Raw genomic sequence first — 16,652 nt, 5'->3', positions numbered from 1 at the left:
TTCTTGTAAATGATGTTACAATAGTTAACTTGTCTTTATAATTAAGGTCCATCTGTAAGATTACAGACTGGATTAAAGCTAATTTAATTATATAATCTATAATTATGGAAAAGACTAAAACTAACTTACTTGGGTTAAGTATCCCAACCTCAGTCTGAATCTCTCTCAGGCAAGTAGCTGTTAAATATCTATTCTGGCCTTGATGTTCCAATGATGCTAAATGGTCATCACTGTGTCCAACCTCAAAAACCTAAATTTCCAGAGATAAATCATTTCTATTTTACTCATCTGATAAACCTCTAATGGACTTTGGTTGAAGTTTATTACCTATAATTTTATTTTTCTGGATATGGCTAACTTCTGAAGCCTAAAGTCTCTCCCATCTGAAGCAGATAAGACACAGCTCAGAACTTATCACTATGTCATCATGGCTACTATTGTCAATTTTAGAGGAAAAAACCAATATAGGTCAGTGAGCAAAATGTCATGGTCTCCACAGACATTCTCTATGTTCTTATTTTACCCCTTTAGCAGCTCAGTCTATTGTGACCCATGGCAGGATCAAGTGGAAAATCCCTCCAGCAGACATCTATGTCTCTATCTTGATCCACTGTCACACCAGACTCTAAGCCTAGAGGCCAATGATCACTGAGAAAGGAAAATTTTAAATAAATAAAATTTAAGTGCTTACCAAGTTCTTTAAATACATTATCTCATTCAATTCTCACAATTATTGTTATTCCTATTATATAGGACAGAAACAAAGACTTATGAGTAGGTGAAAGTTAGTCCATTTTTAAGTGCCTCAGTCAGGCCAGAAATGAACCCAGATTTGCCTAACACCAAAGCTCACATGCATATTCACGTGATTCTCCTGTGGTCTGCGTGGCTCTGTATTACATGTAGCCCTAAAGTAGAAATCAAACACTTGGCGCTCTCTCTCCTTCCCTAAGTTTTAAAAACTTTTTCACCTACTTGAAACTAAAAAAGACAGCAATTTTCCCCATCCACAAACCAGCTTCCTTTCTTCCTTTTTCCCTTCCCTTTTCATACACAAAGAAAGAACCTAGACTTTGTTCTTGTAGTCAGACTTTTCTTTTCCCTCGTAACTATTTCTATTAATGCTACAGGCACATTATTTCTCCAAGTCAAGAGCAAACACCAAACTTCTCTTCACCATCCCCTTTACTATAAGTGACTGATTATTGAAAGGCCTTGGCCATTGATCTCAAAGCTAGAGGACTGCTGTAGTATACAATGAGTTAAACACAGTGGTTAGTTTCTACTCAGCCTTAGACAACAAATGCTGACACAGTGTCTACTAAAACAGTGCATCTAGAAAGTCTACATGGAAAGAATGTAACTGGAAATAAAAGTAACAAAGAAAATTTGAATTGACCTGCTTCTTCAATTATATACAGAAAGTGATGAGAACCATGGCAAATCACAAAATCATGATGAGATTCACAGATTTGCTTAGCTAGCTTTGAAAATAATCAGCAAAAACAAAATTAAATGAAGCCATTGCTGATGGAATTTCACTAAAGAGCTGATTCTATTATTTATTAATTCTACTTCTGGTGGAACCATGGCATTTGGAACACACAGCTTTATTACATATTCTGAAATATGGGGACTTTTCCTCAAAATAGCTAAACATTTCCTTAAGTCTTTCACCAATGATGTGCACTTGCTAATACTCCCAGTATCCAGGTTCTGAAATTCAGATAGCAGGGGATACTGCCTAACATATGGAACCTTGAAAACTGTTGTAAAACAAATATTGTTTTGGCAATGAAAAAAAGAGTAAAAATGTGGCACACACTTAGAGGGAAAGAGGCAAGGATTTTTCTGCATTTGAATAGAGACAAAAAAAAAAAAATCATATCCCTGAGTAAGTAAATTCCTTTTCACAACAGGAGCCACACAAGTAGTGAGTATGTGTAAACTTATATGTAAATATACATCTGTGTATATGTATACAGACATACTTAATTTTAAACATGCACTTAAACTATACTTTAAAAAGCAGTAAGATTGTGGACCTCCCTGGTGGCGCAGGCGGTTGAGTGCAGCGCTGTGAAGCTGTTCGCAGCCTCTGCAGTGCCCGTTTGAACCCCACCGGCCTCGGAGCAACCCACATGGCGAAGCAGACCTCTCCTGTCTCGCCCGCTGCTCCCCTCAGCAGTGTATTTCAGTAGATCTGCCTGCTCTCCCCACTGTCTCTGGTGAATCCTCTCACACTCCCACGTGTCAGGCCTGTACCCTGGCTCTTATATAAATAAAATAAATCTTTAAAAAAAAAAAAGGAGTAAGATTGTAATCGCATTTTCTCTCTAGCTCTTTGAAACTGCTCAAATAATTCAAACATTAAAAAATGAAAAGTGTAATAAGTTGTGATATCTAAGGCTATTTTAGTCACATCAAAAATAATTTATTCAACTCCTTTTATGACTGAGTAATGACTATTTACTACAGATTGCAACTCTTTGCTATAATGGAGATTCACTAACTCAGGAACTCAAGTATCAACCAACACTTATTCTACAGTTAATTCTATTATCTGTACTCTCTGTAAGTACACGGAGAGCCTTCATTTGCATCATACAACACAATAGCCACTAGCCATATGAAGGTATTGAGCCCTCAGAATATGACCAGATGCATCCTGGATTTTAAAAATATTTCATTTTTAAGATTATTGGTAATATTGAAATGATATTTTAGATATGTTGAATTAAATAGTATAGATCATTGAGAAAGGTTTTCACCCATTTGATTTTACACTTTTTAGGTGTGGCACCTAAAAAAACTTTAAAATTATATATATGGCAGATTTTTCTTTTTATTATTAACTTACTGCATTTCCACTGAATTGTGGAAATTACTCAACCTAGCATACACAGAATCATAGTATTTTCCAAGCAAGTTCAAACCTCTTAAATGGGGAAAGTATTCTTTATTTAGCCAATATGATGTCTGTGTGTTATCTTTCCAACTACATTAGACACTGAGGTGATTAATGAGTAGTTACTATATGTCTGAAATTTCATTCATTCCTTCAAAACTACAATCTTACTTTTATCAGAAAAGAAGTTCTATTCTTCATGACACATAAAACAAAAGTTTGTGGAGGATGTCAGAATATGCCATCTTCAAATATGCCTCTTTGGCATAAGGATTATTTTGAGTTGAAGGCACTTCAAAAACAATAAATGCAAGGACAGGTTTTCTCTGAACTTTTTTTTTTTTTTGCCTAAAGAGATACTCCCCCAAAACCTCAATTTATTTTTTTTTTTGAGTTTTAAATGCTTTAATGCCCTAAATTGTTTCTACATACTTCTTTTTTTTTTTAATTCTATATGTTTTTACATCATTTTTCATTTTTGTATAATGTATGCATTTTCATCTTGGTTATAGTCCCCACACAATTACTACCCCCGTGTTTTGATCCTACTCCCTCCTCCGGCCCCCCGCAGTGTGTAGTGTGTCTATAGTTTATAATTGCTTGTTGATTTTGATTTTTACTTTATTATAAATTGTCTATTTCCTGGTCCCTTTTTTAGGTTTTCTAAATTCCTACTATGAGTGAGACCATCCGGTATTTTTCTTTTTCTTTCTGGCTTATTTTGCTGAGCATGATCCCTTCCAGCTCCATCCATATTGCTGCAAATGGCATGAGTTTATCTTTTTTGATTGTTGAATAATATTCCACTGTGTATATATACCACATCGTCTTGATCCAGTCATCTATTTTAGGGCATTTGGGTTGTTTCCATAGCTTAGCTATCGTAAATAGTGTTGCTATAAACATAAGGGTGTAGGTGCCCTTTGGAATTAATGTTTCTGTGTCCTCTGGGTAAATACCTAGGAATGGAATTGCTGGATCATATGGAAGCTCTATGTTTAGCAGGTCCAGAAATCTCCACACAGCTCTCCATAGTGGTTGGACCAGTTTGCACTCCCACCAGCAGTGCAGGAGAATTCCTTTTTCTCCACATCCTCGCCAACATTTGTTGCTGCTAGCAAAACCTCAATTTTTATAAATCTCCTCTAGGGGAGTGTTATTAACCAGGAAAGACTGACTTTTATGATAGAAGAGATGAGAAGTTGAACACCACTCCCAGACAAACTTACTCACAAACTAGCACATTCCCCATCTGTTCTTTAAGGGTACATCATTTATCTTTCCTAAAATTCATTTCCTCTCTCTAAAATTCATTTAATTCATTTAAGTAGCCTATACTTTCTCATCCCTATTCCTTTATTAAGAAGATATATAAGCTCGCAAATCTCACTACTTTTTGGGGCATTCACTTTTTTCCATGTGATGATTCCATGCACATATTAAAAATTAATGTGTATATCTTTTCTCCTATTAATATTCCTGTTGTCAGTTTTTTTAATAGACTGAACTATCTAACCTAAAAGAGTAGAGGGAAAGTCTTTCCTCTGCTACAGTTCAAAAAGTTTAATGAGGAACCCAAGATTTCCCCAATGGAGGTTTTTTTGTTTTAAATTTTCTTTTCATTTAGATATTTTTTACATCATTGTTCATTTTTAAACAATGTTTGCTTCCTCCCCCTCCTTCAGGAGTAGTACCCATGGAAGTTCCTTCACCAAAGCACCTGTGCATCATGACTTCAGTCCCCTGTGCTCCTTCCTCCCTTGCTCCCTCTGATCCCTCTCCCTCTTCCTCCTCTGCAGATGTCTCTGGTTTATAATTGTTTGTTTTTGTTGGTCTTTTACCACATTGTTACTCCTACAAAAACAGCCAATACATTTAGGAGTACTAATCCTTCAGGGGACTTTTTTTTTAATCTTATATTTATCTTTTGTCACTCATTAAATCTAGTCTTATAATGGACACCATCTGATCATTCCACTAAAGGCTTGAGGTAGCCTTGGACGATCCTTTGAAATTCAATGTAATTTTTAAATTTTAGATGTAGTGTTACAGGACAATGGACCAGAGCTCCCCACCTGTACCAAAGACCACAAAAAATAAGTCTGAGTGTCTATTTTCTGAATTATCACAAGAATGGCACATAACTACATATACTCTTGAATTACTGGAGTAATGCAGTAGATGCCATGTGGTATTAAGGCTCAATTCCTCTGTGAAGCCCAGTTAAGAAATGATCAGAACCTAATGTCTCGATGACTAAAATTCATAAATGAGAAGTTGTAGTTTCTGAGCTACTGAAAGAATACTTCCAGAAAACTCACTATCAAAAAGGGACATTAATATTTTGTCTGGCAAACTGTATAATTATCCTCTGAAAAGACTTCTAAGAGTTATTTAGAAAAACTATTTAGTTATTAAGAAAAAAAAGGAGTAGGATCAGTAATATCCTGAACCTTCTTTAAACATTAACTATTTTCATATTTAATAAAGAACATTTGTAAAGTCTATTTTATTTCAAAGCTTTCATTTTCAAAGTATTATTAGTAATCATAGTATTATTAGTAATCACATATATGTTAAAAACATTTGGTAATTTATAGTTATACTTTACCTAGATATACCAATCCAAATCCCCCAGAGCCAATCATCTTTCCCAGCATCCACTGTTTTCCTTCCATATCATCCAAAATCTTGCCTTCTGGAAGTGGAACAGGAAGCTTGTATTTCCCATTCCTTCTTGGTGGCATCACTACTGTTGGTAGAAAGAGTGAGATAAGTAATCAAAAAACAAAAATGCTTTTGAGTTAAACACATTCCTCAAACTGTCTTCTGAGGTTCCTAGAATTTAGGGTTTAAAAGTCAATTCAGTTTGGGGCCTCCCTGGTGGTGTAGAGAATTGAGCGCAGCATTGTGAAGCTGAAAACCAGCCTCTGCAGTGCAGGTTTTGATCCCGGCCGGCCAGGAGATACTCACTCACATGCGGTAGACCTCTCTTGTCTCGCCTGCTGCACCCCTCAGCAGTATATTTCAGTCAGTCTGCCTGTTCTGTTCCCCACTCTGTCTCTGGTGAATCCTCTCACCCACCCGCACTTCTGGCCTGTACCCCAGTTCTTGGCTGCATCAATAAATAAATCTTTAAAAAAAAATAAAAAATAAAATAAAATGTTGATGAAGTCTAATTAAAAAAAAAGGTCAATTCAAGGCTTGCCTTGTGGCGCAGGCAGTTGAGCGCCGCACTGTGAAGCTGTCCGCAGCCTCTGCAATGCAGGTTCAATCCCCGTGGAACAACCCACATGGTGCGGCAGACCTCTCCTATCTCACCCGCTGCTCCCCTCAGCAGTATATTTCAGTCAGTCTGCCTGTTCTGTTCCCCGTTCTGTCTTTGGTGAATCCTCTCACCCTCTCGCATATCTGGCCTGTACCCTGGTTCTTTTATAAATAAAATAAATCTTTATTTATTTTTTTTAATATTAAATTTTATTTTTATATTCCCCCATACAATTGCAAACGCCCCATTCTGACCCCAATCCTTCCCCTCCCGCCCCCCCCCCCCAACAAGTGTCTCTGGTTCATAGTTTTTTGTTGATTTTGATTTTCACTTTCTTATATTCATTTTCCTGGTCCCTTATTTAAGTTTTCTAGATTCCTGCTATGAGTGAGACCATCCGGTATTTTTCTTTTTCTTTTTGGCTTATTTCGCTGAGCATGATCCCTTCCAGTGCCATCCATGTTGCTGCAAATTGCATGTGTTTATCTTTTTTGAATGCTGAGTAATATTCCATGGTATATATGTACCACATCTTCTTGATCCAGTCATCTATTTTTGGGCATTTGGGTTGTTTCCAAAGCTTAGCTATTGTAAACAGTGCTGCTATAAACATAGGAGTGCAGGTGCTCTTTGGAATTGATGTTTCTGTGTCCTTTGGGTAAATACCTAGGAGTGGAATTGCTGGATCATATGGAAGCCCTATGTTTAGTAGGTCCAGAAATCTCCACACAGCTCTCCATAGTGGTTGGACCAGTTTGCACTCCCACCAACAGTGCACAAGAGTTCCTTTTTCTCCACATCCTCGCCAACATTTGTTGTTGCTAGTTTTTTTAATATGTGCCATTCTCACTGGTGTGAGATGGTATCTCATGGTAGTTTTGATTTGCATTTCCCTGATTACAAGTGATGTTGAACATTTTTTCATATGTCTGTTGGCCATTTGCATTTCCTCTTCAGAGAAGTTTCTTTTTAGCTCTTCTGCCCATTTTTTTGACTGGATTATTTTCTTTGTTGTTGCTGAGTCTCATCAGCTCTTTGCAGATTTTTGTGATCAGTCCTTTATCATTAGTGTTGGGTGCAAAAATGTTCTCCCAGTTCTTGTACCCTGGTTCTTGTATAAATAAAATAAATCTTTTAAAAAAAAAAAAAGTCAATTCAGTTTGGGAAAGTCCACACATTATACCCTATTTGAGATTCATAGACATTACAAGACTGAAATCTAAGAGGTAGTGCTTAAAGCAAAAACAAATCTGTATAAGTTTTTGAATATTTCCAAGATTCATCTGGGAGTCTATAAATGCCTATAAACTGTGGAAAATACACCTTAAGAAATAAGGAATTAACAATTCCCAAGGCCAAAAACAAAATAAATTTCATGTACAAATACTTCTTTCATTGGAATGCTAAGTGTCAAAGCTGAGAGGGTCTTCAGTCACTGGCAAGAATACAGCTTTGGATTGGGAAGACATGGGCAGTGACTAGGACCATCACCACAAAGCACTGCAACTGACAGAACAGGCACTCAGTAATTATTTGTTAAATGAGTCCAGGATTTTCATGGATATAGAACTTGGAGCACTGAGCCATGGGGCAGTTCCAGGGCTGTCAAACAAAAGCATGCTTAGACAAGTTTAATCAATTAACAATAATTATATAAAATTAGTGAATTTCACAATGAGATTTCGAGTTGAAAGAGAAAATTTCTTATGTAAAATGGCAGTATATATGCCTGAAACTAAAGATGAAGGTAATGTGATCCTGTAAATAATGACAAAGCTTTTTTAAAACCAATGACCGTTTTTGAAATCACAGCTAAATTTTCAATGCATGATCTTCCCATCTTCCAAATGAGAAAGTTTCTGTTCCTTTTATTGGTTTTCAATTCACTTTAACACAGTGCCCTGCTCTCTTTTACACAGCAGCAACATCCCGGGTGGGGCTAGGAACACAGCAGAAAGAAACCTGTTCGCCTGAGACCAACACAGTTGAGAAGCCAGGAATTGAAGATGGTGAACCCCACCTACAGCTGGAAAAGGGTGGGTTCCCTTGACCAGTGTTTTATACAGGTGCCCAACACATATTTGCTGATTTAAAACCTAATTATCTTCGAAGACCACTTTCAGCAAGACACACACCCTAAATAAGTATAAAGGGGACAAACACAATTTGGGGGTAAAGTCCTTGATAGAACTTCAGACTTGAAAGAACCTCAGACTTGAAAGATAACTTTTGGCTGTGAAATTCACCCCCGGGGAGCAGAGTCCGAGTCCAGTTTCCCAGAAGGAGGCTCAGCCTCCTCACAAGGCCAGTCCCTGACGCGGCGTCCCTTCTGCCTCTGGGCTCCTTCCTTCCCAGCACTACGATGAAAAGCCCCCACAAAAGCTTCCCGGGACAAACCGGTATCCTGGGGTCTGACCAGCAGCAAGAACGGGCTCGCGGCGGGAGTGCTGGCCTCGCCGCCCATCCGCCGCCCGGCAAGCGCCGGCCAGAGCTACCCGCCAACTGGGGCCACCAACTTCCCGCCCAGCGCTCGCCCGCCGGCAGGAAGCGAAACCCCGCCCGCCCCGCGCAGCCGCTGGGCCCCACGCTTCAGGCCAACGCGAGCTGAAGGGGTGTCGGCTTCTCCCTCCGAGGTGGGGAAAGTATAGAAGCAGCGTGGAAGCAGGGATTGGGGGAAAGTGAAGCACCAACCCGGGAAGCGGGGGCCGCGCCCGCGCCGGGCGCCGGGAAGCGGCCTGGAGGCCCCGGCGTCTCCCTCCGACGGCAGCTCCTTCCCCGGCCGGCAGGCCAGGCGGACACGCGGGCTGAGGCGCGGGCCGGTGCTGACCCCGGGCGCGGAACGCGGGAGGGGGCCGGGCCTCCGCGTCTCCAGCTGCCAAGGCCGCGCGCGACGCCTCCCGCCAGCAGTTTCGGGCCGGGCGGAGCCTCCAATCCGTCCCGCGGGGAGGCGGGCCTGGCGCCCCGGCGCGCTCCCGGGGCCAACTAACTTCTCCGCACCTGGGCGGGGCGGGCGCGCCCTGAGCCGCTCCCGGGGCGGAGAAGCAGCCGGGTGGAGCCGCCGCCCGGGTGGAGCCTGGCTCGGGCCGCCCTCGCGCGTCTCCTTCCCACTGCCCGGCGGTGCGCTGGGGGTGCGGTGGGCCGGAGGGAAAAGGAGGGCTAACTCGGAACAGAGAACTGCATTACTCCAGCCCCTCGGCCACAGAGTTGGATGATGAACCCTCAGATCAGTTTGGTTCACACACCAACCCCGGTTGGCTCCTACAGCTATGCTAGGCCGGCTCTCGGAGTAGGAAGCTGGAAGTAGGAAGGCTTGGAACACAGCTTTTAAGTTTTCATGGGCGTTTTTGGCATGAACTGATTTCTAATAAGTCAGGGATACCTATCATGACTTAAAGTACTTCACAAAATTTCGTTTTATTTTTGCCTGTGAACTGGAAATAATCCGAGCTACAAGGTTTGAAAAGAAAAACAATATCCCGACGCTTATAAGATGGTAAGGAAGACTTCATTAAAGACTATTGCAAAAGGAGAAAAGGCTGAGTTCAATTCTGTATACAAAGAAAGACAGGAATGTATAGCCAAGAAGCAGTGGATACAGAATTACTAAGAAGAAGCACTAGGGACAAGGCGGATAAACAGAGCTAACAGTCTGGCTGAAGGTACTCTAGGGTGATCAGAACGCTCATTGGAGTATGAGGAACTCCATTTTCGGTTATGGAGAATGGAGGGTTCTGACCAAACTGACTTAGAATTCTTACTAAGACAGGACAATATGGGCCTCCCCTGGTGGAGCAGGCGGTTGAGCACCGCGCTGTGAAGCTGTCTGCAGCCTCTGCAGCACCAGTTCAATCCTGGCCGGCTAGCGAGGGTCCCACATGGCGAGCAGACCTCTCTTGTCCCGCCCACTGCTCCCCTCAGCAGTCTATTTCTGTCAGTCTGCCTGTTCTGTTCCTTGCTCCGTCTCTGGTGAATCCTCTCACCCTCCCGTGCATCTGGTCTGTACCCTGGTTCTTGTATAAATAAATAAATCTTAAAAAAAAAAAAAAAAAAAGACAGGACAATATATAGCGAGGTTATGGAAGTACAAAAATCAAGGCTTCTGGGAGCGCCTGAGTAGAGTTTACTCAAGGAAAGGATCTTTTTCTGGTTATTAGTTATGATAATTAAGTAAGAGAAATATACTTAAGTTTTCTAACACATAATAAAGAGCTTATAATATTTCATAGTAGACAAAACGATTGCTCAGAAAGCAGTTATTAAATAATATACATCAGCATCCTTTCTAAGAAGTCAGTAATTCTTTGGGATACAAATACTGAAAGGATAAGTAAAGCCCTCTAGTGACTGATGTAGGACTTCCTACATCTATCAAACTTACCGAATGAAGGATGGCATGAGAAGACATTTAGTAAAGAGCACTCGGTGCTGTGGATATAAAAGTATTTTAAAAGAAATTCAGCAGCCTGTAATGTAGAATAATTGTGCTCTTGAGAAAGCCATTCACTAATGGGGTAATGTCCATTCTTATTTCCATAAGATATAATGTAACAGCTGTTATTGGTTTTCGATCCAAATATCCATATGGGCATTCTTTCTCCAATTCCAAACTTGTTCAAGTTCCTACCCACTGCCCCAGTTACTTTCTTTGGGAAGATTCCACTCCAGGACCAGCCACAAAAGCATAGTTATTTGTATGTGAGGGAACATACAAGGCTAGTCTCTTTTAGATTGATATACCCAGACTTTTAGTGCCTTAGTCATTGTCAGAATACCAAGGACCAGGTGCCGTATAAACAACAATAATGTTATGCTCACAGTTTTGAAGGTTAGGAAGTTCATGAACAAATCACTCCCTAAAGGCCCCAACTTCAAATACCATTACACTGAGGACTAGTTTCAATATCCACATTTTAGGGGGACATAAGCATTGGGTTTCTGGCAGTTTTTAAGTCATATTAGCTCAACCTTGAAAACATGCAGAATCTATTATTTCTCAACTCCGCTACTGCTACCATCCTAGTCCAGACCATCAAGTCTGTCCTGAATAAACACTATCCTATTTTCCACCCTTCTGTTCCTCCAGTCTATTCACAACTGTTGTGTGATCTTTTAAATGCTTAAACTAGATCATTTCTCTCCTCAAAACATATTTGTCTAATTCTACTTCACCAAATATCAACTGGCCCTCACTTTGACCTAAAATAGCATTTTTCAACCGTGTGCTATTGACACTTAGGTCAAATAATTCCCGTTGAGAGGGCAAGAGGAGTGGAGAGGTGGGATTTGCTGCACACTGTTGCTTATTTAGTGGTATCTCAGGCTTTGCTGGTGTTTCCTCCTTCCCAAGTTATACAACCAAAAATGTCCCCAGACATCACCAAATTTTTCAAATTCTGTCAAAATTGTCCCTAATTGAGAATGATTAATACTTAGAGTGATCTATCAATATATGCTCCCATATCACCAATTTCCTATCATTTCCTCCAACCACTGCGGCTTCCTTGCGGTTCTTAAGACCTTTGCCCTTTTCCTTCTGTCTGGACTGCTCTTCGGTCTGGTGCTCACATGGCCTTCTATATCATATCTTCAGGTCTTTATTCAAACCTCAGTACAGTCAAACCTTCCCTAATTACCCTATTTAAATTTTCACTCTACCCTCAATGCTTCTAAGCCCCTTTTCCTTTTACCTCCTAGCACTTTGTACAACACACTATACAAGTTACTTATTTATTTTGAAAATAGACAAATAGTCTTCCCTCAGTAAATTGTAAATTGTATGCTCCATGAGAGCAGGCAACATTTTTTACTGTTTTAGTATCTACTATATTCCCAACGGCTAGGGTTATATATAGAGAAAACACATTTCTTGTTAAATGTATAAATAAATCTTGATGGTCCCATCCCCCTTTCCAGTGATTGATTTACATATGAAGTACATAAGAGGTTAAAAAAAATACAGATTTTTGGGGGGCACTTGTATAAAGAGATGGTCTCTTCTGGATATCATTCTGGGTATGATGCCTAGAATTTCTGCAGTCAGTTTGTGACCATAAAGATGGGACAAGGTACAATCTAATACATCAAATATGACACAACATTCAACAAATGAGGCTTGTTGTACATATCCATATGTATAAGAAAGGAAAGTAAGAGAAAGAGAAAGAAAGAGAGGAAGGCAAGAGAGAGAGGGGGAGAGAGAGAGAAAACAAATGGATCACAGACAAATTTAAATACAAGAGCTAAAAAACATAAATTTTTTAAAAGATTTATTTATTTATGCATACAAGAGCTGGGGTACAGGCCAGAGATGCAGTGGGTGAGAGGATTCACCAGAGACAGAGTGGGAAACAGAACAGGCAGATCTACTGAAATACATTGCTAAAGGGAGCAGTGGGTGAGACAGGAGAGGTCTGCTGCGTCATGTGGGTTTCTCTCTGGCCGTCCAGGGATCAAACTCCTGCTGCAGAAGCTTCAGATTGCTTCATAGTGCGGTGTTTAACCCCTGTGCCACTAGGGAGGCTCAAAACATAAGTTTTGAAAAAAAAAAAAAAAAAACAGGAGAAAGTTCTTATGATCTTCGATTTGGTTTATCTCTGTGATCGTCAAGTTTGTGTATTAGAATGTACAAAAAATAAAACAAATCTAAAAGAAGAAATCAATACATTGACTTAATCAAAATTAAAAACTTTTTCTCTTCAGAAGGTGCTGTTAAGATAGGAAGTTTTGGAAAGTACGTGAGTAATAATGAAAAGGAAAGCCAGTAAACAAATGAAGACAGTAAAAGTCCCATTAGATAAACATTCCAACCCAAGTGCAATGAGCAAGTTTGTGTTCCCTTATCACTTGCAAGTTCTCCTTTTGTCTGATGGATTTATTGCTGGTCTTTACACTAACAAGGCTGCATTCCAGGAGGAGGGGGCATGGCAGAGTAAGCCAACTCTTTATCTTCTGGTGCCCCTCCCCCCCCATTGTGTTATTACCCTTTTGCTCTTCCTCCACCTGAAGGACAAAATGTAATCTACCCACTTACCTATGTTAAAATAACTGAATATAAAAGGAAGCATGTATGCTCAGGGCTCAGATCTTAGAAGGTGAGAACTCTCTCATCTCTGGTGCCCACTAGTGTGATAATAATAAAACCTGTACCCAGTTGTCCTTGGAGTGCCATTTGGTCCTTCCTAGCTTGGCAAAATAATTTTCCATAACAATAAGAACTCTGTTATATTACTGGTGGGGATCCAAAATATTACAGATTTTGAAAAACAGCAAAGCTATTAAAATGTTAAACATATAATTATATATGGCCTAGCATTCATATTCCTAGATATTTACCCAAAAGAAATATAAACCTGCATCTACACAGAGGCTTGTATGTCAATGTTTATAACATCTTCCTACATAAATCAAAAATTAGAAACAGCTCTGATTCCCGTCAGCTAGTGAATGGTTAAACAAATTGTTGTGAATAATATATCTCCTATACAATTGAATATCACTCAGCAGTGAAAAGGAACAGAATGTTGACACAAGCAATCACCTCAAAAGCATAATGCTGTATAAGGAAAAACACAAAAGAGTACATACGATATAATCCCATTGAAATTGCCAGTGACCTGGTTGGGAGTGGGAATGGGATTAATTATAAGGGGGTTGGCAGAATTTTCTAGAGTGCTAGAAATATTAATTTCTTGAATACGATCATAATTACAAGTTATACATTGGTCAAAACTCATTACATACCTAAAATGTAAGAGTGTTATTATATGTAAATTATGCCTAAATAAAACTGACTTAAAAGAACAATTGAGGAGAAAGATGAGAAGAACCTGAGTTTTTCAGTCCATTGTTGGGCATCTCATTCAACTAACCCTAAAGCCACCACTTTTCATAGTCATCAATTGGATGCTAAATATCTTATTTTTAGTTACTTAGCACAATTTTTTGTATTTCTTGCAGCTAAAATTTTCCTAAAAATAGGAATTTTTCAAGCACCAATGAATTTTAAATGTTAATAAGTTTATACTAAATAAAAATAGGAATAGAAGTGCAGGTAAACCTGTATTGAGAATATGCAGGATTTTTTAAGTGTTGAAATTGATGTAGAATTTTATGATTCACAGCATATTGCTGTGTGTATGTTTCAAAATGAAAACTGACAGAATATAGAAATACAAATTTTGGAACTAGTGAAAGAACATCTTCTGAATGAACATGATGAGAAATGAAAGAAAAGAGAGAATCTAGACATGAAAGCACTGAAATATAAGTCATCGAAAGAAAAAAATAATAAAAACAAGGTTTTCAAACAACACTATTTTGATAAATCTCACAGGCTATGAATGATTCAAAACACACGCGCGCTCACGCGCGCGCGCACACACACACACACACACACACACACACACACACACAGACTTTCTTGGCAGTATGCCAACTTGTAGGTATGGCATGAATTCTGCTTTTCAAAGAGCCAGGTGCTATAAAATGCTTACACTGTTTCATAGAAAAAAACAAAAAAACTAACCATTTAGTAAGCATACTTTACAAGGCCAAGATCATTTCAAATCAATTAAAGTGTTAAAGATGTTGCATAGACAAAACATTTAGAAAAATCCAATCTTTGTTATTTAATGTGAAAAAAGGAGATCAATTCACTGGAAAAATTTCACCTGCCAAAGAAAGGCTAGTTTTTGTCTTATAAAAATCAGGAGGTCATTTGCACTCATAAAAGTGTAATCCCCAAAGAGGTAACCAGTTACTAACAGAGAAATTTTGAAATGAATAGTAGTGAGATAAATGAAATCACAAACCTATAGGATATAAAAATCAAGCCAATTATCTATGTCCTTTGCTATTTTTACATATAAGACCATTACAAAGTATGAATTTATTTGTTCAAAGAACATAATTCTTGATTGTCCATAGAAATGAAAGACAAGGATACAAAAGATTAAAATGTCATCTGTCAGTGTGCCAACAAGCTCCATAATTTTTTTTCCAGAGATATTAGTTGGTAGAGCCCTGTTGCCAGACAATTGGCAATAAGTATGTATCAAATAATCTCTAAAGCACCTAAATGTGGGAAGATCTAATACTGGCTACTAGAAAGAGGAGTTAGTCCTCCCCATCCATTCTAATACAAGCATCAAACAGGTTAATTAACCATAAGACTATATTCACACTTTACATCCTCTTTCTCCCCATCTAACTTGCCTGCAATCATCAAGAACATGAGCTGGAAAAGGAGGGAGAAGAACTGGTTGAATGATTTTTAAGCAGAAGCTATGCTGTCATAGAACAGATCTGATGATGTATTCAAGGAAAGGTAAAAAGAGTGTTCCCATGTGTCATGGAATCCATGCTATTGGGCGAGACTGTAGCAGCACACTCTTCCAGGTTTTTTATTCTTCTTCTTCTTATATTCTACAAGATTTGAGTTCAGGTTGCCTGAGATAAAATTAGGATGGATATTAAATGCTTGACAGGGAGTTTGGACTTGGTTTGATAAGGAGTTTAGACTTGTTGTAGAGGTGTGCTGTCCAGTACAGAAGCCACAAACCACTTATAATCATTTACATTTTATTTAATTAAAATTAAGCATAATTAGAAACTTCAGCACTTGTTTCAGGAGTCATGTTTCAACTGCCCAATAGCCATAGCGATCCATACACTACTGGACAGAACAGGTTGTAGAATACTTACATCATCATAGAAAGCTCTATTTCATAACATTATTATAGACAATGGAGAACTCTGGAAACTTGAACAGGAAACTAACACTAATTGCTCGTGTGTGACAAAAGAGTACATACTATATAATCCCATTGAAATTGCCAGTGACTGGGTTGGGAGTGGGAATGGGATTAATTATAAGGGGGTTGGCAGAATTTTCTAGAGTGCTAGAAATATTAATTTCTTGAATACGATCATAATTACAAGTTATACATTGGTCAAAACTCATTACATACCTAAAATGTAAGAGTGTTATTATATGTAAATTATGCCTAAATAAAACTGACTTAAAAGAACAATTGAGGAGAAAGATGAGAAGAACCTGAGTTTTTTAGTCCATTGTTGGGCATCTCATTCAACTAACCCTAAAGCCACCACTTTTCATAGTCATCAATTAGATGTTAAATATCTTATGTGGAAAGATCCAATACTGGCTACTAGAAATAGTAGAATATAGTGTGGTGTATATTTCTTCACTCAATACCATATTCTTTTGAGTCTAATAATTTCATAATAGATTAAGTTCATTATATAGTGTTTTGGATAATTTTCACATATTCTTTCTAAATACATAATTGTATATTAATTTTATTGATATAATCATAGAAAAGGATGCGGAAGATAGACGCCAATCTAATACTGATTGAAATGGGTTGGCTCAGATATGGAGTATTTTCATCTGAGTATTATCCACACCCTAGTGTTTCATATTATGTGCCTGGGTTTTCATCTGATGCCACTTGA

At 38.8% G+C, this 16,652-nt stretch overlaps 1 protein-coding gene across 4 annotated transcripts in view; it reads right to left on the bottom strand.

Moving 5' to 3' along the window:
- VRK2 (VRK serine/threonine kinase 2) overlaps positions 1-15,417 on the bottom strand; it is a 111,445-nt gene extending 96,028 nt beyond the window's left edge. Inside the window, exons 1-2 of one of the 4 annotated variants that reach the window (XM_054701546.1) lie at positions 15,390-15,417; positions 5,520-5,660 (exon numbers count right to left, since the gene is read on the bottom strand). In XM_054701546.1, coding sequence (XP_054557521.1) covers positions 5,520-5,660; positions 15,390-15,408 — 160 coding nt within the window. In that variant the 5' untranslated portion in view covers positions 15,409-15,417. Of the gene's footprint in view, positions 1-5,519; positions 5,661-8,867; positions 8,919-10,554; positions 10,570-15,389 lie in introns of those variants that run through there. The other 3 variants (XM_054701547.1, XM_037527435.2, XM_054701548.1) reach the window with 3 other exon arrangements.
- Between the last annotated feature and the right edge of the window lie 1,235 nt (positions 15,418-16,652).

This window comes from Talpa occidentalis, unplaced genomic scaffold (assembly GCF_014898055.3).
Source record: "Talpa occidentalis isolate TD23 unplaced genomic scaffold, MPIMG_talOcc4v2.1 talOcc4.5, whole genome shotgun sequence".
Lineage (NCBI taxonomy): Eukaryota > Metazoa > Chordata > Mammalia > Eulipotyphla > Talpidae > Talpa > Talpa occidentalis.
Note: the sequence above shows the minus strand (reverse complement) of the source record. Positions and strands in the feature narration are given on the sequence as shown.